The 22,706-nt window shown below is 39.2% G+C and overlaps 1 protein-coding gene across 8 annotated transcripts in view; it reads left to right on the plus strand.

Moving 5' to 3' along the window:
• Window positions 1-22,706, plus strand: part of RHOT1 (ras homolog family member T1) — a 108,412-nt gene that overhangs the window by 59,113 nt on the left and 26,593 nt on the right. For 5 of the 8 annotated variants that reach the window (XR_001001321.1, XM_011937632.1, XM_011937634.1 and 2 more), the window contains exons 2-11: window positions 1,419-1,477; window positions 4,217-4,298; window positions 5,709-5,752; window positions 6,343-6,396; window positions 6,542-6,594; window positions 9,914-10,022; window positions 10,335-10,436; window positions 20,065-20,163; window positions 20,988-21,096; window positions 21,844-21,964. Coding sequence is in view for 7 of the 8 variants with exons in the window: in XM_011937632.1 (XP_011793022.1) it covers window positions 1,419-1,477; window positions 4,217-4,298; window positions 5,709-5,752; window positions 6,343-6,396; window positions 6,542-6,594; window positions 9,914-10,022; window positions 10,335-10,436; window positions 20,065-20,163; window positions 20,988-21,096; window positions 21,844-21,964 (832 nt within the window). In the remaining variant the exon portion in view is untranslated. Of the gene's footprint in view, window positions 1-1,418; window positions 1,478-3,297; window positions 3,422-4,216; window positions 4,299-5,708; window positions 5,753-6,342; window positions 6,397-6,541; window positions 6,595-9,913; window positions 10,023-10,334; window positions 10,437-20,064; window positions 20,164-20,987; window positions 21,097-21,843; window positions 21,965-22,706 lie in introns of all 8 variants that reach the window. The other 3 variants (XM_011937637.1, XM_011937638.1, XM_011937636.1) reach the window with 2 other exon arrangements.

Genomic DNA, 22,706 nt, shown 5'->3' on the forward strand with positions numbered 1-22,706 from the left:
AAAAAAAAAAAAAAAAAAAAAAAAGATCTTGTACACTAACTTGAGTTTGACTTCTAGGAATTTATTCTGTAGAAATACTAATTGTTGCATTGTTTATAAAGGTGAAAACTTAGGGCCAGGTGCAGTGACTCACACCTGTAATCCCAGCACTTTGGGAGGCTGAGGTTGGTGGATTGCTTGAGTCCAGGAGTTTGAGACCAGCCTGGGCAACATAACGAAACCCTGTCTCTATTAAAAATACAAAAAAATTATCTGGTTGTAGTAGCATCTGCCTGTAGTCCCAGCTACTCGGGAGGCTGAGCTGGGAGAATCACCCGAGCCTGGGGAGGTCGAGGCTGCAGTGAGTGAAAAAAATCATACCACTGCACTCCAGCTTGGGCAATCAGAGTGGGACCCAGAATAAAAAAAAAAATTGGAAACCATTCCAATCTTCCTTGTTAAGAGTAATTATAATGCATCATACAGTGGATTCTAATACAACTATCAAAAATAATGCAGGATGGCTGGGCGCAGTAGCTCATGCCTGTAATCCCAGCACTTTGGGAGGCTGAGGCAGGCGGATCACCTGAGGTCAGGAGTTCGAGACCAGCCTGGCCAACATGGGGAAACACTGTCTCTACTAAAAATACAAAAATTAGCTGGACATGGTGACACATGCCTATAATCCCAGCTACTTGGGAGGCTAAGGCACAAAAATCGCTTGAACCCACGCAGTGGAGATTGCAGTGAGCCAAGATTACGCCACTGCACTCTAGCCTAGGCAACACAGTGAGACTCCATCTCAAAAAAAAAAAAAAACAGATTTTAAGAAATATAAATATAAAATGGGTTTATTATTGCTGCTTTTTAAAATTGTTTAGAATATATATAACTTGTTAACTGTAAGTATACAATTCAGCAACATTAAATTTATTCATAATATTGTGTAACCATCACCACTATCTGTACTTAAAACTTTTTTATTATCCTCAACAAAAACTATGTACCCAGTAACCAGTAACTTTTGTCTTCTCTTCTCCTAGGAGTTTTTATGTACTGACATGAAATACTGCCCAAATGCATAATTAAGTGATAAAGGAAAATTGCAAAGTAGTGTGATAGCTATGATTCCACTGTGGTAAAATATTGCAAGTTAATATAAGTATAGGAAAAATCTGGGAGAATATTAAAATGTTAGTAGAGGATGTTAGGAGGGATTTGTGCTTTTACAAAATATATTTTGGCAAGTTTTTAAAAACAATGAGTATGTGTGACTTTTCTAGACATAAAGATATGCTTTTAAGTATTATACTAAAACTTGATAATTTGGATGCCTTAGGTTTTAGCTAATGAGTAACAAACTTCCTTATGTGGTTGCCGAATTTGAGCTTATGTAGAACCGAAACACTTTATTAAAGTAACGATTTTTCTTTTCACAGCTAGAGTGGGGAAGACATCACTGATTATGTCTCTGGTCAGTGAAGAATTTCCAGAAGAGGTAAACATTTTGATTTCCATATTTAAATTTTAAAAAAACTATCAAAATCAAATTAAAATGAACTGAACTCTGTCTCTTTTGGCATGTGTTACGTGCTTCCTTTTGGACAGTTGAGACTTTTTTTCTTCCTTGTTTAGAGACAGGGTCTCACTCTATTGCCCAGGCTGGAGTGCAGTGGTGCCATCATAGCCCACTGCAACCTCCAGCTCCTGGACTCAAGCAATCCTCCTGTCTCAGCCTCCCAGAGTGCTGGGATTACAGGCATGTACCACTGTGCCCTGCCAGTTGGGACTTTTTAAAAAGCTAATATTTGTTTATCAGTTATTTCTATGAAATACAGTATAGAAGAAATAACCAACCTATATCTAAGTTCACCTAAGTCTTTTGCATTTTCTTCCTGTGACTTTGTCTAGGACCTTTGTACTCTCTGTGCCTCAGTTGTCTCATCTATAAAATGGAAGCTGAAAGAGATATAGATATAATATAAGCTCTGTAACCCTTTCTTAAAAATAAAATGTTGCTCATAAACCCAAAATATAAAAGAGATAATAAGCATTCCATGAGTTGAAGTTAAGGGGAAAGGTGTGAATCCCTTCTTACCTTCCGCCTGACACTCCCTGGTCTGTGAGGTGTTTTTGTCAGAACCACTAGAATTATGATACATATATTTGAAAACCCTTAATATGATCTACCTGCTTCATTTCACAAATGATGAACTCATTCTACCTTTGCCTACCTCAAAGGATTGTTATGGGTCTCAAATGAGATGAACTTAATAGCAGGGAAGTGCCACCAAAAGTAGTAAGGTGGTTTTATTATTACTGGCAATACATTTACATTTTGGAAGTTCTAGAGTGAGGAGCTGTTGCCTAAACTTTACATAAAGTTAGCATTTAATTAGAGGGAATGAAATTTGTACAATGGGATGAAAATAATTTCAAATTACCCTCTTTCTTGCATAGCAGGTATCATTAGTGTCACAGTTTACATTTGTCCTTTTACTCTAGTTTGGATAGGAATATCTGTATAATTCCATTGTTCAAATAAGAATTTGATGTTATCATGTGGTAGTGTTTTCAACATTTACAGCTGCCAAAAGACTATTTATTATTATTATTTTTTGCTTTTTTTTCTCTTAGACAAGATGGCTAAATAAGTAATTACTTAATTTAAGAAATGAAGTATATTTTCATATATTATTTGTAGAATCAGTAACATTTATAATTACTCTGGGTATAACATCTAGAAGTTTTCTGTGAGAGTTTTAGTTTAGAATTGTTTTAGCATAGTCCTCTTGATTGTGGATAAGGGTTTTGTGTTTTTGGTTTTTTAAAATAATATCTTTTCACTTTTTTAGCGATTATAAGTAATCTAAAAGGGTTTTTAATTAATTTAAAAAAATTCAGTCCTTGTGATAAATGGAATCATTAAACATAAGGCTTGGTTGGATGCGGTGGCTCATGCCTGTAATCCCAGCACTTTGGGGGACTGAGGTGGGCGGATCACTTGAGGTCAGGAGATCAAGAGCAGCCTGGCCAACATGGTGAAACCCCATCTCTAGTAAAATACAAAATTAGCCAGGCATGGTGGTGCATGCCTATAATCCCAGCTACTTGGGAGGCTGAGGCAGGAGAATAACTTGAACCCAGAGGCAGAGGTTGCAGTGAGCTGAGATCATCCCATTGCACTCCAGCCTGGGCAACAAGAGCAAAACCTGGTCTCAAAAAATAAATACAAAACAAACAAATATAAGGCTTATGTAGCCAGTCAATTATTTTCTAGAGGAAATGAATGTTGATAACCTGTTGGTTTATTTGCAGATTGTTTTGGATTAAAATACCTCCTCATTTGCAGAGTATCTTCAGCCTTCAACAAAATAGAATGAAAACAACATATTTAAAATATGTGACACTGAAACACCAAATTAATTCAAGAATTATTTGAGTCTGTGTCAGATCTGAAGTATCCTGAATGTATTGTGTCTACGTAGTTAGAAATATGCATTAAAAATGTTTCTATCATACAGTTTTAATATATATTTGCATCTGTGGTAAAGCACAAAAATAAACACTTACATATACAACAAATGGGTATTGGTGAGATGGGCTAATACAAGTTGAGCATCCCTTATCTGAAATGCTTGGGACCAGAAGTGTTTCAGATTTCAGATTTGTTCAGATTTTGGAATATGAGCATTATACTTACCAGTTGAGCATTTTCCTAATCTGAAAATCAGAAATACTCCAATGAGCATTTGCCTTGAGTACCATGTTAGTGCTAAAAAGTTACAAATTTTGGAACATTTCAGATTTTAAATTTTGGGCTTAGAGATACTCAGCCTGTGATCCCAGCACTTTGGGAGGCCAAGGCGGGTGGATCACAAGGTCAGGAGTTCAAGACCAGCCTGGCCAAGATGGTGAAATCCCATCTCTACTAAAAATACAATAATTAGCCGGGCGCAGTGGCAGGTGCCTGTAATCCCAGCTACTCGGGAGGCTGAGGCAGGAGAATCGCTTGAACCCGGGCAGCAGAGGTTGCAGTGAGCTGAGATCGCACCACTGCACTCCAGCCTGGGCCATAGAGTGAGACTCTGTTAAAAAAAAAAAAGAAAGAAAGAAAGAAAGAAAAGAAATACTCAACCTGTGTAGATAAATTTATATCATCTGTTACAAGTTTGAGTGATAATATTGAAAGGTTGGTTTTTTTCTTTTTTCTTTCTATATTTGTTTGTAAATGAAGGTTCCTCCCAGGGCAGAAGAAATCACCATTCCAGCTGATGTCACCCCAGAGAGAGTTCCAACACACATTGTAGATTACTCAGGTAATGAATATCCTCTTGTAGGTGAAGGTGTAGGTTAATTTAATAGACCTGAAAAAAGATACTTACTGAGCTTCTACAAATGTTCAGAGAGGTGGTCTTTGTAGCAGTAAATGATCCTTTACGATTCTAATCTCATTTATGTCTCTCTGTCAGCCACTACCCCATATCCCACTGTGCCTCCATCTGACAGTTCTTCATCCCCAGATTACTAAGTTGGGTTCCATAATACCTGTGGCTGTTGAACACTTGAAATGTGACTGTTCTAAATTAAAATGTGTTGTTAAGTGTAAAATATAACTGGATTTTGAAGACTTAGTATGAAAAAAGGCTGTAAAATATTTCATTAAATTTTCTGTTGAGTACATGTTGAAATTTAAATATTTTTGATATTTTGGGTTAAATGCAAATTTAATTTTACCTTTTTTTACTTACCTTTTTAAAGGTTGCTACTAAAAAATTGAAAACTGTAAATGTGACTTGCATTGTCTGTATGTTGGACAGCACTGTACTGGAAGCTGAGGGAGGTGAATGCCTTCTGCTACAATCAATCTCATAACTAGATTTATTTACAGAATTGTTCTTCAATATGTATAGCCATATAATTAGATTCACTTCAGTATTAGAATTGAAGCCTTAACCCACTGATTACTTAACATACGGAAAGATATTAAAAATATGGCCTGTTGTTTAGCATAGTATAAAATACCATTGAATTCATGTATGGTATTAGTTTATATGCCCAGAAGTAATAGGCATTTTTAGGGGAAGATATATGTAACCTAAGGTGGTCTAAATCAATATGTCAGTAATTGCTTTGCTCTTTAATTGTTTGCTTTCTATCCTAGCTATATCATTCGTATCCCCGCATCCGTGGAGTTGCAGGCATACCTACCCAGTGTGCCTAAAGACCAGTTCTAGCTAAAGATACATGCTAGAGAGGGAATTCTCATCACTTCACTATCAAGCTATAGTTTTGCCTCTGGGTCCTGGTTATTATTACTCCCACCTGCTATCTAGATCTTAAGCTTGTATTACCCAGAATCTCACCTGCCTTTTGATCCTGTGTGTATAGACTCTTTGTCCGAGCTTTTGACTCTTAAGCACGCAGTCTGCTAGCTTGGATTTCTGAGGTCCTTTGCCTGACCCTTTTCAACTCTGGATCAGTTGCTGGCCTAGATTTATTACACAGTGCTTCTGCTGTTCCATGCCTGAGTTATCCTTTTGTAGACTCGTCTTTCAGTGCCAGCTACCTTATCATAGTTCAACCTTTACTTCCCCTGGCTTTCCCTTGTGTTTGCTAACCATGTCAATTTGAGGGATGTTAGATGGGTGTTGCATAGAATTTAGCTTGGCCATTAGTTTTTATGAAAGTGTTTGCAATATGAAACATTGACTTTTTGTTGTTTGTAGAAGCAGAACAGAGTGATGAACAACTTCATCAAGAAATATCACAGGTGAGCTTTAAAAAACAGAGGTATGGGTTTTTGTGTAGAAGAACAGTGATGATTTTATGAGCCTGCCTTTTTCATTCTCTTTTTGTTTTTTGTTTTTGTTTTTTGGGGACCGTGTCTCACTGTTACCCAGGCTGGAGTGCAGTGGTGCAATTTTGCCTTACTGCAACATCCATCTTGCAGGCTCAAGCGATTCTCATGCCTCGGCCTCCTGAGTAGCTGAGATTACAAGCATGCACCACCATGCCCAGCTAATTTTTGTATTTTAGTAGAGATAGGGTTTTGCCATGTTAACCAGGCTGGTCTCAAACTCCTGGCCTCAAGTGATCCACCCCATCGCTTTTTCATTCTCTTAATTACCAAGAGTTCTTTTTCAGTTCTTTGTTGTTATGGCTGTTACTGAGTATGTGTTTTTGCTTTAAGTCCTTAGGAACATTTTCTCTTAGAGGCCAGCTAATTCATTTTTTGTTTTTTTGTTTTAGCTTTTAAGTTTTTTCTTCCTTTCTCCCAAATATATTAACAAGTTGCTAATTAAGTGCTGTCTCCATTTTTATTAGTTTTAGATACCGCTAATTTGTTAATTTTTCTTCAAGGCTAATGTCATCTGTATAGTGTATGCCGTTAACAACAAGCATTCTATTGATAAGGTAGGTGTGACCTTTTTTTCACTGTAGTTGGTTTCAGTGGAGCACTTCCAAAGTTGATCCTCAGTTTAGAATTTTAGGGGTCTAAGGTAAGAGTGTTTTGTAAAGATCCTCATCATGGCTAAGTGCTTGTTAATTTTCATTTTAGGTAACAAGTCGATGGATTCCTCTCATAAATGAAAGAACAGACAAAGACAGCAGGTATGTTTTCCTCTCTCAAACTTTTTATATTAAAAAGTTTAAAGCTTGCAGTAAAGGTACAAGAAGTAGTACACTGACCTTCCCTAAATCATTCACTTAAATTTACTAGTTAAGATTTTGCCATATTTGCCTTATCTATCAGTTTTTCTCTCTGTTCATACACATACCCACATGCCTTTGCTAGGGGGACTCATTTGAGGCAGTAAATATACTTGAGAGCAAAGCAAGAAACAGAACTCTGATATCATAATGACTCACAACTTCAGACAGATTATTTTGGTCATAAATCTTACATTTCCCTTTGTCAAACTGCTGCTTGAAAAGTCTCAGATTAATTAATTAATTAATTAATTTTGAGGCAGAGTCTTGCTCTGTCGCCCAGGCTGGAGTGTAGGGGCGTGATTTTGGCTCCTTGCAGCCTCCACCGCCCGGATTCAAGTGATTCTCATGCCTCAGCCTCCTGAGTAACTGGCACTACAGGGACGTACCACCAACACCTGGCTAATTTTTGTATTTTTTAGTAGAGGGGGTTTCGCACGTTGGTCAGTCTGGTCTCGAACTCATGACCTCAAATGATCTGCTCGCCTTGCCCTCCCAAAGTGCTGGGATTACAGGCATGAGCTACTGTGCCCAGCCTGAATCTTTTTAAATAGGAAAATCAGACTAATACCTATGTATTGTACACATTTGGTCCTTTTCTCAATTTTTTAGATTTATCTTTTAGTTGGACGTTTTCGTGCCTTGAAACTCTACAGATCTGGTTCTAAACATACGACTATGGTCATTAACCCTCTGTCTTACATATTTTGGAAGGGAGACTGAGATGACATTATATGTGCTGTGAACAATGCTGTGGCATTGTATGGCTTGTCTTTTATCGTGGTTTTAACTTTGTGATGATTTGACAAGGTGGAAAGGAAAGAATGACCCTTTACAGCTGTGCTGTCCAATGTAGTAGCCTCTCGTCAGTTGTGGTGATTTAACTTTAAATTCATTAAAATTAATAAAACTAAAACTTGTTCCTCGGATGCACTTAGCCCCATTTCAGGTGCACATAGCCGCATGTGACTAATGGTTACAGTAATGGAGAGTAGAGATAAAGAGCATTTCCACCATCATAGAATGTTGTATTGGACAGGGCTGCCTTGGGGGATCCAATACCCATATGCTCCTAATATCTGCTTTTCTTGCTCTTCCTTGAGCCATTTCTAGGAGGGAATCTTTAAGAGAGGGCAGTTTTGCTAAGATCTATCAAGCACCAGCTTGGACCACTGAATTAAAAAATTTTGGCTTTACCATGACAGCCTCCCAAGTAGCTGGGACTACAAGTGTGTGCCACCACACCTTTCTAATTTTTAAAAAACTTTTGTAGAAATAGGGTCTCACTATGTCATCCAGGATAGTCTTAAGCTCCTGGCAGAACTCAAGCAATCCTTCCGCCTTGGCCTCCCAAAGGGCTGAGATTACAGGCGTGAGCCGCTGTACCAGGCGCATATATATATATATATATATATATATATATATATTTTTTTTTTTTTTTTTTTTTTAAGCTCCATAAATTACTCTGATGCACACCTTTGGTTACAAGCCACTACATTTTTGGAAACCCTCCTGGTTCTGTTAGGAATTTATATTTGGGCTATATGGTGGTCGGTCTTTTCAAGCATAATGGCACATCAAGGGTTAGGTAAGCTAAATGCTTTCAAGTGCTTCTGTTGCAGTCTAGAGTTCCAGCAGGATGATTTGCTTTCCCTCTAAGCTTTCTTGCAGGATTCACAACAGTTCTCCACTAGGTTGGTCTTCCTTAATATCCCCATTAAGATTTTCCCCCATAGGCTTATCAGATTTAACTTGTCTAAAACAGAATCTTTAATTCCCGGTCTACTCCCTGTCAAAAACAGAAACAAAAAATCATCCTCAATCTTCTCTAGCTTTTGAGATCTACCCATTTTTTTCCAGCCAAAACCTAAGTATTTTTCTTGGTTTCTGCTTTTCCCTCAATCTTCATATCTAACCTATCAGCTGTTTCTGTCTTATAAAATATATCTGAAATTTGAATATCTTCCTTTTCATCTTTACTGTCACTGCTGTAATCCAAGTTACTATTATATTTTTAAAAACTTGTTAGTAAAAAAATGTAACATATACTGAGGTACGTACCTGTTACCCAGCTTCAACAATTAACTCATGGCCAGTCTTGTTACATCTATTACCCCTCCTGCTGAGATCATTTTGAAGCAAATAGAGATATTATTTTCATGTTGTAAATATTTCAGTATATAGCTCTAAAAATCACTGCATTTAAAAATGTTAACCCCCTTCTTAAAACCATTCAATGGCTTCCCATTTTACACTAACAATAAAACCTACACTCCTTACTGCAGCTTGTTAAGTCCTTATGTGTCTGACCTTTGATCCTCTTTCTAACCCCATTGTATACCTTTTTCTCTTTACTCAGTACTCTGTAGCCATTCTGGCATTTTCCTGTTGTTTGGCCCCATCAGGATGTTTGTTCAGTTTGGGGCCTTGGCACATGCTGTTCCTTCCTCCTGGCTTGCTCTTCCCTGACTCTTTACATGGCAGATTTCATCTTATCCTTCACCCCTTGGCTCAAATGTCACCTTTACATAGGGGGTTTTCCTTAATTATTATACATAACTAGCTCCTTCCCACTACTCTATCGCCCTATTTATTTCCTGCATAGTGCTTATTGATTTGGAAATTATTTTATTTGCTTATTGCTCATTTTCTGGTTTTCACTATTGGAATGGTCAGGTTTCTGGATCTGCCCAGGCATGGTAGCTCATGCCTATAATCCCAACACTTTGGGAGGCCAGAAGTTTGAGACTAGCCTAGGCAATGTAGCTAGACCCTTCTCTACAAAAAAATTTTTTTAAATTAGCTGGGTGTGGTGGCTTGTACCTATAGTCCTAGCTACTAGGGAGGCTAGGGCAAGTGGATCACTTGAGCATGGGAATTTGAGGTTGCAGTGAGCTGTGTTCCTGCCACTGCACTCCAGCCTGGACAACAGAACTAGACCCTGTCTCAAGAAAACAAAAAACAAAACAGAATGGATAGAGACCTTCTGTCTTGTGTCCTTAATACTTGGAGCAGTATGTGGCTTATAATAGGTGCTCAGTAGATAACATGTTGAGTAAATACGTGTTATCTAGGGGGCTTGACATGACTGTAGAGGAAGGTTCATGTTGTTGAGAAGATTAAATAAAAACTTTTTAGTTAGAATGGATTATGATGTAAATTAAAATATAAATCTAATGTCTTTTGCCTTCCTTATTACAATGTGCCCTGCTTATTTTAGGCTGCCTTTAATATTGGTTGGGAACAAATCTGATCTGGTGGAATACAGTAGTATGGAGACCATCCTTCCTATTATGAACCAGTATACAGAAATAGAAACCTGTGTGGAGGTATGCCTCATAATTTGATTTGAAAATTTATTTTTGATGAATTCTTACTAAATTGGGGTTTTAAATAGGGGGGACAATGTGGAATGAAATAAATTTCCTGCTCTTTGTAAAGTCATGTAAACCAAATAAAACAGAGAAGTTGGAGTTGGCCTCTGAGCTCTTTCTAGACATTCATATTGTGATGTCCACAAAGATGCATTTTTCGTTTTTTTTCAAGGAATCTTTCTTTTGCCGTATGGTGATAGTTTGAAAATTGTTTTTAGCTCTCCTAATTGATTTCAGAGTGTAAAATTTTAATTTTATTTTTTTCAGTGTTCAGCGAAAAACCTGAAGAACATATCAGAGCTCTTTTATTATGCACAGAAAGCTGTTCTTCATCCTACAGGGCCCCTGTACTGCCCAGAGGAGAAGGAGGTAACAGGCTGTGTTTATAGGGGCTGGAATGTGTATGTAGTAACTCTAGTATGGTAGTGATTTTTAGTATTTGTGTAGAGATTAAACTGCTAAAATTTAAATTTGTTGCTTATTAAATGGTTACATTTACCAGGTACTCTTCTTCAATGACATTCACATTAAATATTCATAGTATTTTCCACATCAATGGAATCTAATCAAGTACTGCTTCAGGAAGTGCCATTAAAACAAACAGAATAATTGGCAACAATAACAACAAAAAAGTCCAAAGACTTAGCTAATGGTCTTCTTGTTTTGCTACTATAAAATCTACAAATTGAAAAACACACACAAACAAAAATCTGATATAGTTTTTTGACATAGGCGCAACGTAATACAATGTGACTACACCTTTTGTTTTTGTTTTTTTTTCTTTTGAGACAGAGTCTCGCTCTGTCACTCAGGCTGGAGTGCAGTGGCACGATCTCGATCTCGGCTCACTGCAACCTCCACCTCTGGGGTTCAAGTGATTCTTATGCCTCAGCCTGCCAAAGTAGCTGGGATCACAGGCATGCGCCACTACTCGGCTAATTTTTGTATTTTTAATAGAGACAGGGTTTCACCATGTTGCCCAGGCTGATCTTGAACTCCTGACCTCAAGTGATCTGCCTGCCTGGGCCTCCCAAAGTGCCGGGATTACAGGCGTGAGCCACTGCACCCAGCCCCTTTTGTTTTATAGCTAAGAAACACAGTAACTCCTTATTGAAATATCCAAAATTTAATATTTTGCCATAGACATTTAAAAACTAAATTTTTTTGAGATGTATTTCAAGTACCTTAAAATTCATCCTTTTAAAGTTATACAATTCCGTGGTTTTTAGTATATTCACAAAGTTATGCAGTCATCACCATGCTCTAATTTCAGAACATTTCATCACCCCAAAGAGAAACCCTGTACCCATTAGCAGTCACTCCCCATTGTCCCCTTACTCAACCCTTGGCCAGCACCAATCTACCTCTGTCTCTGTGGATTTGCCTCTCTGGACATTTTATATAAATGGACTCATACAATATGTGGTCTTTTGTTTCTGGCTTCTTTTACTTAGCATAATATTTTCAAGGTATATCCACGTTATAGCATGTGTCAGTATTTCATTTCTTTTTATGGCCCGATAATCATTTTATGGATACACCATGTCTTTGGTGGGTTTTATTTTATTTTTATTTTTATTATTTTTTGAGACAGAGTCTCATTCTGTCACCCAGGCTGGAGAGCAGTGGTGTGATCACAGCTCACTGCGACCGCAAGCTCCTGGGCTCAAGCAATCCTCCGGCCTTAGCCTCCCGAGTAGCTAGGACTGTAGGCGTTTGCCACTGTGCCCAGCTGATTTTTTATTTTATTTTATTTTTTGTAAAGACAGGGTTTCACCATGTTGCCCAGGCTAGTCTCAAACTCCTGGGCTGAAACAAGAGTGCTGTTTCAGGTGTGAGCCACCTTTGCCTCCAAGAGTGCTGGGATTACAGGTGTGAGCCACCACACCTAGCTGGATAGATCATATTTAGTTTATCCCCATATCTGTTGATGGATATTGAGTAGTTTCTACTTTCAGGCTATTATGAATAGACTGTTGTAAACATTCAATACAAGTTTTTGTTTGAATACTTGTTTGCTTTTTTTTTTTTTTGAAGACAGGGTCTTGCTCTGTCACCCAGGCTGGAGCTGCAGTGGCATGATTACAGCTTACTATAACCTCAAACTCCTGGCTCAAGCAGTCATCCCACCTAAACCTCTCAAGTAGCTGGAACTATAGGCACACACCACCATGCCTGACTAGTTTTTCTCTGTCTTTTTTTTTTTTTGAGACAGAGTTTTGCTCTTGTCACCCAGGCTGGAGTACAATGGTGCAATCTTGGCTCACCGCAACCTCCGCCTCCTGGGTTCAGGTGATTCTCCTGCCTCAGCCTCCCGAGTAGCTGGAATTACAGGCAGAGGCCACACTACACCCTACTAATTTTGTATTTTTAGTAGTTATGGGGTTTCTCCATGTTGGTCAGGTTGGTCTTGAACACCCACCCTCAGGTGATCCTCCTTCCTCGGCCTCCCAAAGTGCTGGAATTACAGGCATGAGCCACTGCTCCTGGCCTGTTCTTTTTTGGGGGGTCAGGGACTTACTTTGTCACCCAGGCTAGAATGCAGTAGCGCATTCACAGCTCACTGCCCCCTCAACTTCCTGGCTTCAGCAATCCTCCCACGTCATCCTCCCAAATAGTTGGGATTACATGTGTGTACCACCACACCCAACTAATTTTTGTATTTTTAGAAGAAGATGGGGTTTCACCATGTCGCCCAGGTTGGTCTTAAACTCCTAGGCTCAAGCAGTCCACCTGCCTTAGCCTCCCAAAGTGTTGGGATTACAGGTGTGAACCACCATGCCTGGCCTTTTTTTGTTTTTAAATTTAGAGACAAGATCTTGCTTTGTGGCCCAGGCTAGAGCACAGTGGTGTGATCATAATTCACTGCAGCCTCAAACTCCAAGGCTCAGGCCATCCTCCCACCTCAGCCTCCTGAGTAGTTGGGACTACAGGCACATGGCACCGTGCCCAGCTAATTTTTAAATTTCCTTGTAAAGTCAAGATCTCACTATGTTGCCCAGGCTGGTCTCAAACTCCTGGCCTCAAACAATTCTCCCATCTAGCCTCTCAAAGTGCTGGGATTACAGGCCTGAGCCAACACTCCTGGCCTGTTTTAAATTCTTTTGAGTACATTTAGTAGTTGAATTGCTGAGTCACATGGTAATTGTATATTTAACATATTGAGGAATCAGCAGCTACTTTACGCAATGACTGGACCATTTTACATTCCCACCAGCCGTGTATGCAGGTTCCAGTTTCTCCACATCTTTGCCACACTTGTTATTTTACTTTTCTTTTTTGGTTTATTATAGCCATCCTAGTAGATGTGGTTGGGATCTCATTGTTTTGATTTGCATTTCCCTGATGGCTAATGATGTTGTGTGATTTTTCATGTGCTGATTGGCCATCTTCTTTGGAGAAATGTCTATTGCCTATTCAAAGTCCTTTCCCATTTTTGTTTTAAAGAGACAGGGTCTAACTGTCATCCAGGCTGGAGTACAGTGGCATGATCATGGCTCACTGCAGCCTCAACCTCCTGGACCCAAGCAGTCCTCCCACTCAGCTTCCTGAGTAGCTGGGACTATAGGTGCATGCCACCACACACAGCTAATTTTTAATTTTTTTTGTAAAGATGGGGTCTTGCTGAGTTGCCCAAGGTGGTCTTGAACCTCTAGCCTCAAACAGTCCTCCTGCCCCAGCTTCCTGAGTAGCTGCCATTGCCCATTTTTTAGTTGGGTTGTCTTTTTTTTTTTTAAGTTAATTTTTCTTTTAAGAAGCAGGGGCCAGGTGCAGTGACTCATGCTTGTAATCCCAGCACTTTGAGAGGCTGAGGCAGGGGGATCACTTGAGGCCAGGAGTTCGAGACCAGCGTGGCCAACGTGGCAAAACGCTGTTTCTACTAAAAATACAAAAATTAGCTGGGTGTAGTGGCGCATACCTGTAATCCCAGCCACTCACGAGAATCACTTGAATCTGGGAGGTGGAGGTTGCAGAGAGCTGAGATTGCACCACTGCACTCCAGCCTGGGCTACGGATTGAGACTTTGTCTCAAAAAAAAAAAAAAGAAAGAAACAAGTCTTTGCTATATTCCCCAGGCTGGTCTTGAACTCCTGGCCTCCTCCTGCCTCAGCCTCCTGAGTAGCTGGGATTACAGGTGTGAGCCACCACACTAGCACACCCAGCTTGAGGTGGTTGCTTTGGTTCCATTTGTCGAGAGAGGTATTGTTTTTAAGAATAAAAAGTTGGCCGGGCACGGTGGCTCAAGCCTGTAATCCCAGCACTTTGGGAGGCCGAGACGGGCAGATCACGAGGTCAGGAGATCGAGACCATCCTGGTTAACCCAGTGAAACCCCGTCTCTACTAAAAAATACAAAAAAATTAGCTGGGCGAGGTGACGGGCGCCTGTAGTCTCAGCTACTCGGGAGGCTGAGGCAGGAGAATGGCGTAAACCCGGGAGGTGGAGCTTGCAGTGAGCTGAGATCCGGCCACTGCACTCCAGCCTGGGTGACAGAGTGAGACTCCGTCTCAAAAAAAAAAAAAAAAAAAAAGAATAAAAAGTTGCAGATAATTTTCAGGAAAAGTTTATAAGTGAGTGGTTAGCAAACTGACTCATGGGCCATATTTGGCCTACCACCTGTTTTCACACAGTCTGTACACTAAGAAAACATTTTATTTATTTATTTATTTATTTGAGACGGAGTCTTGCTGTGTTGCCCAGGTTGGAGTGCAGTGGTATGATCTCAGCTCACTGAGTTCAGGCGATTCTCCCACCTCAGCCTCCCAAGTTGTTGGGACTACAGGCATGTGCCACCACATCTGGCTAATTTTTATATTTTTGGTAGAGACGGGGGTTTCACCACATTGGCCAGGCTGGTCTCGAACTCCTGACCTCAGGTGATCTGCCTGCCTCTGCCTCTCAAAGTGCAGGGATTACAGGCATGAACCACTGTGCCTGGCCATATATTTTTAAATGATTGAAAAAAATCAAAATAAATAATATTTTGTGATAGGTGAAAATTATATTACATTCAGATTTTATGATTTCATGAAAATAAAGTTTGACTGTAACATAGCCATGGTCATCTTTTATGTTATCTATGGCTGTTTGCATGCTACAAAGGCAAAGTTTAGTAGTTTCAATAGAGTTTATATGTGCTACTCTCATCTCTTCTCACTGCTGCTGAGTGTACTACTAATTGCGCTTACACACCAGACAGCATTTCAAGTACTACGTATATCACTGTACCAGGACCTTTTATTTATATTCATTGCATACCCATGATGTCAAAACATGAAAATAGTAATAAAGTATTTTTTTAGATGGGAAAGCAGATAAATTTTCCAGGTTTAAATTACAGTTCCAGCATCATTTTTTTAGACATCGGTGCAAATGCAAAGGAAATTTCCATATTTCATAATCCATTTAACTATGCAATTGAGTTTCCATTAACCTTCAACTGGAATTGATTAATCTGCATTGTAATGACACGCTAAAAGGCAAACATCAAGAGAAGAATCAAATATGATTTTATAAATACCTTGTGTTCTATTGAAGTTATAGGTTTGTGGATATGTACTAGTATTGGCAGTATATATTTGTGCAAAAAGACATTTTCAAAGATGGGACATGTAAAATGTCATTACAGATCAGCATTAACATATAAACATTTGCAATTAATTTTCACGGTAGACAACACTAACTTTGAACCCTAACAAAGCAAAATGTTTTCCTTCCAAAAAACAATTTCATTCTTCTCATTAATAAATTTGTATTGCAAAACTATACTCAGTTGTATTTTGAGTTCTGTCAAAAAACCTTTGTAGAAGTTTGATTTCTTTCTTACTATGTAAGTACCTAAATGACTTGCTTGATTTTGTCTGTTGGCCCCAAAGGCTAAAAAATTGCTGTGTGGCCCTTTACAGAAAAAGTGCCAACTCCTAGTATAAATAATTAATTTGAGTTATCCCTTAATCTGATTCTAGTTTACTTTTATTCCTGGTTTACTTTTCCTTAGTTAGGATTCTTCTTTCTAATTTACTCTGAATCCAGTATTTCCCAAACTTACCTCATCATAATAGTCACTAGGTGTTACTTGTTAAAAACATAGATTCTGGCTGGGCGCGGTGGCTCACACCTGTAATCCCAGCACTTTGGAAGGCCAAGGCGGGCAGATCACAAGGTGAGGAGATCGAGACTGTCCTGGCTAACATGGTAAAACCCTGTCTCTACTAAAAATACAAAAAAATTAGCTGGGCGTGATGGCAGACGCCTGTAGTCCCAGCTACTCAGGAGGCTGAAGCAGAAGAATGGCGTGAACCCAGGAGGCGGAGGCTTGCAGTGAGCCGGGATTGCGCCACTGCACTCCAGCCTGGGCGACAGAGTGAGAAGACTGTGTCAAGAAAACAAAACAAAACAAAACAAAAAAACAAAATACGTAGATTCCATTCTGATTCAGCTAGGTGTTTTATGTATGATAAAGGAAATTTGGGAAACAGTCTTAATACTATGGGAACTGTTACAGGGATTTACCTCTGAGGCCTTAGCCTAGCAGTATATGAAATCCCCTCTATTAGTTTGTTCTCAATTTTTTAATTGCTACTTTGTTCTCAGGCCTGTTATTAGTTCTGCTAATCTGTTAATCCCTCATCCCCATCCCCATTCCATAAGAGTTAAAATATCTACCACCATCTGTTACTCAATTCTTAGGTGGACCTGAGTGAGAGGTAAAATTTTCAACTTTTAGACTATACCTTGTTTTACACAAGTACAAACTTTAAATTGCCTATAATGGAATCTTTTATTTAAACAACAATCTTTTCTTTTCTCTTTTCTCTTTTCTTTTCTTTTCTTTTCTTTTCTTTTCCTTTCTTTTCTTTTCTTTTCTTTTCGAGATGGAGTCTCACTCTGTCTCCCAGGATGGAGTGCAATGGCACGATCTCAGCTCTCTACAGCCTCTGCCTCCCAGGTTCACACGATTCTCCTGCCTCAGCCTCCCAAGTAGCTGGGATTACAGGCGTGCACCACCATGCCTGGCTAATTTTTGTATTTTTAGCAGAGATGGGGTTTCATCATGTGGGCTAGTCTGATCTAAAACTCCTAGCCTCAAATGATCTGCCCGCCTTGGCCTCCCGAAGTGTGTGAGCCACCACATCCAGCCAAATACCATCATTTTTTACAGCTTTATTAAGTAGAATTTTTAATACTTTTTAGTAGTCCTTTTTTTGATGTTACATTTTCAGATGGTTAGTTTTTAAATATGACATTGGGCCAATACCTTAGAGCTCTTTAGCTTTGCATTTCAAGCTTTAATGAAAAGTGTGTGTATTGTTGGCTGGGTGTGATGGCTCATGCCTGTAATCCCAGCACTTTGGGAGGCTGAGGCAGGTAAATCACGAGGTGGGGAGAGTGAGACTATCCTGGCTAACATGGTGAAACCCCATCTCTACTAAAAATACGAAAAATTAGCTGGGCGTGGTGGCACATGCCTGTAGACCCAGCTGCTTGGGAGGCTGAGGCAGGAGAATCGCTTGAACCTGGGAGGCGGAGGTTGCAGTGAGCCAAGATCGCACCACCGCACTCCAGCCTGGGCGACAGAGCAAGATTCCGTCTCAAAAAAAAAAAAGAAGAAAAGTACATTGTTTATTTTTCTTAAAATTACTTTTTGAAAATGTACCCCTTTATTATGTGAGGAAAAATCACTTAGACAAAATAAAAGATTATCTTTAGGTTCTGTTTTGTATATTATTCTTGCTGTTGCTTCTTTTGGAAACGTTTAAATTATTCAACTTATTTTAAAGGAGAGTAAATGAAATATAACAATGTAGTTTTTATTAATCTTTAATGTCTAACATTAGGATCACATTTATAGAAGCATCATCTTACCATTCATTATTTTAAAGAATAAATCACCTATGATTGTAGATGTTTATAGTCCATTTAGTACTCTTTTATAAAGGAAGCCCTGTTAGACGCTTTCTTTTTTTTGAGACAGAGTCTCTCTTTGTCTCCCAGACTGGAGTGCAGTGGTGCAATCTCGGCTCACTGCAACCTCTGCCTCCCGGGTTAAAGCGATTCTCCTGCCTCAGCATCCCAAGTACTGGGACTACAGGCATGCACCACCACACACAGCTAACTTTTGTGTTTTTAGCAGAGACGGGGTTTCGCCATGTTGGCCAGGCTGGTCTCGAACTCCTGATCTCAGGTGATCTGCCCTCCTCGGCCTCCCAAAGTGCTCGGATTACAAGTGTGAGCCACCACACCCAGCCTCAAATGCTTTCTAAATGTCTGACTTCTTTTTCTCATTTCTTTCTAATCTCTTAGTATCTTAAGTTTTATCTTTTTCTCACTATATCAAATTACTCTCCCAAAGATCCCATTTAAAACAAGAATAGAAGGGGTTATCTGTGTATGTTTGGAAGATAATTTATTTTCTTTCCTATTTTTTAAAGAATTTCTTTTCTGCATTTGAGTTTGGTAGCATGATCAAAGCTGTCATCATTACCATTTTGTAAGTTAATAAGTTTATATTTCCTCAGCTTGACATCTCATTTCTCTGATTTAGGTAGAACCATAGGAGATCTATTTCCAAGCTTAGACAAAATTCGAAGCTCTCCTTGAAGTTTTATTCTCAAAATTGTTGACAGTGATTACCCTATAGTCGTTATACAGTGAAGAAGCATGTGGGCCTTATTTTAAAATAGTCATTTATTTATTCTATCCATGATGAATCATAAAACAAAAATGAAGGAAATTGTCAGAATATATTTCCAGCAGCACAAGTCATAACAGTTTTAGAGTCACAAAAGGCAAAGTTCTTTTTTAAAGTATAAATGATTCTTGGGCCGGGCGCGGTGGCTCAAGCCTGTAATCCCAGCACTTTGGGAGGCCGAGATGGGCGGATCATGAGGTCAGGAGATCGAGACCATCCTGGCTAACACGGTGAAACCCCGTCTCTACTAAAAAAATACAAAAAAACTAGCCGGACGAGGTGGCGGGCGCCTGTAGTCCCAGCTACTCGGGAGGCTGAGGCAGGAGAATGGCGTAAACCCCGGAGGCGGAGCTTGCAGTGAGCTGAGATCCAGCCACTGCACTCCAGCCTGGGCAACAGAGCGAGACTCCGTCTCAAAAAATAAATAAATAAATAAATAATTCTTATACTAGGAAGTTAGTAAAAATTTTTTACACTTACTAACCAGTGATAATTTTGCCACTTGTTTGTGAATAAGCGTATTTTATTTCCCAGCTTTAACATACACACAGGGGATAGATCAAAACAAATCTCATTCTGCTATTAGAAGGTGGATGGTCAGAAATCAAAAGTTGAGGGGAAAGTCCTCAGCAGTTTTATAAGTCAGTTCATATTCTCTATGGAATGACAGAAGATATAAATAAATAGTTCTTCTTTATGTGACTAGAAAAATGAATCCCTCCTAAAGATGAACTTCTCCTTTGCCTGTTCTTTTTTTTTTTTTTTTTTTTTTTTTTTTTGAGATGGAGTCTGGCTCTGTCGCCCAGGCTGAAGTACAGTGGCCGGATCTCAGCTCACTGCAAGCTCCGCCTCCTGGGTTCACGCCATTCTCCTGCCTCAGCCTCCCAAGTAGCTGGGACTACAGGGGCCTGCCACCACGCCCGGCTAATTTTTTGTGTTTTTAGTAGAGACGGGGTTTCACCATGTTGGCCAGGATGGTCTCGATCTCCTGACCTCGTGATCCGCCCGTCTCGGCCTCCCAAAGTGCTGGGATTACAGGCGTGAGCCACCGCGCCCGGCTTTCCTTTGCCTGTTCTTAAAGGATTTGTGGTCATAAGGGGAGAGCTTCACCATTCCAATTATCAGTCCCAGCAAATATTGCCTCATTTACTTAAAAAGGTTTGCATATAAAAGTAAATGGCTTTTCTTTAGTTCATTTTTTCATGTTGGTTGTATTTGATATTGTGTAAAAACAATCAGAATTTTTGTCAGCATTGCTTATGAAAATCACAGTTTAAATAATTATTTCTTTTCTCAATGATTTATAGATGAAACCAGCTTGTATAAAAGCCCTTACTCGTATATTTAAAATATCTGATCAGGATAATGATGGTACTCTCAATGATGCTGAACTCAACTTCTTTCAGGTAATGGTCCTTTATTTCAGACATTTGCATATCTTTTTTTTTTTTTTTGCTGAAAGCTATAAAATGTATTAGCTTAAACAACAAGAACAGTATGTTATAAACATAAGTTTCTTTCATGTAGAACTATCACATCAACCTATATAGGCCTTTACTTAGGCTATAAAACTCTCTTATGCCCCGGAATTAAGGGGATTTTGATAGCTTCATTTTATGGTATAAAGTGGGTATGTTAAGGATAACTTGGAGTCTGAACTCTGAATCATTTTGCTTTCTTAGTTTTGAATAACATAGCTACACAAATAGCCCTGTGTTTTAGATATAAGATGGAGGGAGTTGGAAATGTTTCTTTCTAAGTATTACATGTTTTACTTTTGTTTTTTGAGATAGAGTCTCGCTCTGTCACCCAGGCTGGAGTGCAATGGTGCAATCTTGGCTCACTGCAACCTCCGCCTCCTGGGTTCAAGCGATTCTCCTGCCTCAGCCTCCCAGGTAGCTGGGACTACAGGCATGTGCCACCACACCCAGCTAATTTTTGTATTTTTAGTGAAGATGAGGTTTCACCATGTTGGCCAGGGTGGACTTGATCTCCTGACCTCATGATCCGCCTGCCTCAGCCTCCCAAAGTGCTGGGATTACAGGCGTGAGCCACCACGCCCGGCCCGTGTTTTACTTAAATAATACAAAGTGGAGACTATTCCTAATGTAGAATATGTTTCTTTGGTTGCAATTCTTGGATTTAATGTTGCTTTGTAGATTACCATTTTATATTATTTGTGGTTTTAATGCTGGTTTGTTTTTAAATATATTTTTATGTTTTTTGCTAGAGGATTTGTTTCAACACTCCATTAGCTCCTCAAGCTCTGGAGGATGTCAAGAATGTAGTCAGAAAACATATAAGTGATGGTGTGGCTGACAGTGGGTTGACCCTGAAAGGTAGGTGAATGGTATTTTTCCCCCTTTTGAAACTTAATATTTTCAAAATTTGGCAGAAGGTGAAGGTCTTTATTGCATTATTTATACTTTAAGGAAATGTTAATATTTACTAGTATGCCTAAAGTCTGATTTGGATATTTGCGAGTTGGGAGGGACAGACCGTTGTTGGGGATTATCATCTTTACTGCCAGTATAAATTAGAAGTGGGGAAATTGGTTGGATCTCAAGGATACAGAGGTCCACCTGAGGGAAGGAGCTATCTGGAACAAAAAAAAAAGTGTCTTAAAATTCTTCCTACTCATAAACAACCTTTAAATAGTCATTATTTTTAGGGAATTTTGTCCATGGGTCAAATTTACCAGTATAGAATGTTCCCTGGAGAATATATTATAGAGGCACAGACAGTGAAGTTAACGAGATTGAAAACCAGAGTTTTCCATGACAAAAATAAACTCAAAGATCTGTAGAACACTACTCTTGTATAACTTTGTGCATGTCAGTATATTCCTTGAGATGTAATGTTGGCCATTTCCTCCTGTGCTCTCTCTTGCTGAGCTGGGTGTATATGTGAAACAACTCTGAAATCAGCTCTGTTTCATTGAGATACTTGTGAATTTTGTTTTGTTTTGAGCTTTACGATGCAAAGCTAGCATCCATATGTTCATGAATCTAGTTCTTGCCATTATGTTACATGCTTTTCTCCTATGTGACTCTGTATCCTTTATTTACTAATTTACTTTATTTCAGGTTTTCTCTTTTTACACACACTTTTTATCCAGAGAGGGAGACACGAAACTACTTGGACTGTGCTTCGACGATTTGGTTATGATGATGATCTGGATTTGACACCTGAATATTTGTTCCCCCTGTATGTACCTTTGGTTTTGTTTTGTTTTGTTTTTTTAATTTTTTATTGAGACAGGATCTCTCTATGTTGCCCAGGCTGGTCTTGAACTCCTGGGCTCAAGTGATCCTCCCACCTCGGCCTCCCAAATTGCTGTGATTATAGGTATTGAGCCATGCCCAGTCACCTTTGGTCTTGTAATTGATTTTACTTGCTAATATTTTTAAGGTTGATTTAGCATACATGGGGAGGTGGGCTCTAAGCTATTCGGGAATATTTTAGAATTATAGCAGAGCTTTATAGCAGGATTTCTCAACCTCAGCACTATTGACATTTTGGACCAGACAATTTTTTGTTGTGGATGTCCTGTGCTGTATAGGATGTTTATCACATCCATAGAAGTCAGTGATACCTCCAGTTGTGACAACCAGAACTGTTGAGAAATTGCCAAATGTGCCCTCTGAAGTGAAATTATCCCCAGTTGAGAACCACTGATTCCCTCATGACTCAAACTTTTCCTCTTCTTGTGGAGACTACAAGTATCTTTTTTTGTTCGTTTTACTGAGGAAGGAAAAATAAGATGCTAGACAACAAACTTGTTTTGGGAGTCAAGAGATCTCAGAAATATGCTGGTTAACATTTTTCTTACGTTGTTCTTCTCCCTTAGTTTTATAGCCTGTTCTTCTTAGCTTAAGTTGAAGTCGATATTTTCCTAAACAGCTTAAGTTGAAGTAGGTATTTTCCTAAACGACTGGTCTATTTGTGG

Source organism: Colobus angolensis, unplaced genomic scaffold (assembly GCF_000951035.1).
Source record: "Colobus angolensis palliatus isolate OR3802 unplaced genomic scaffold, Cang.pa_1.0 Scaffold167, whole genome shotgun sequence".
Taxonomy (NCBI): domain Eukaryota; kingdom Metazoa; phylum Chordata; class Mammalia; order Primates; family Cercopithecidae; genus Colobus; species Colobus angolensis.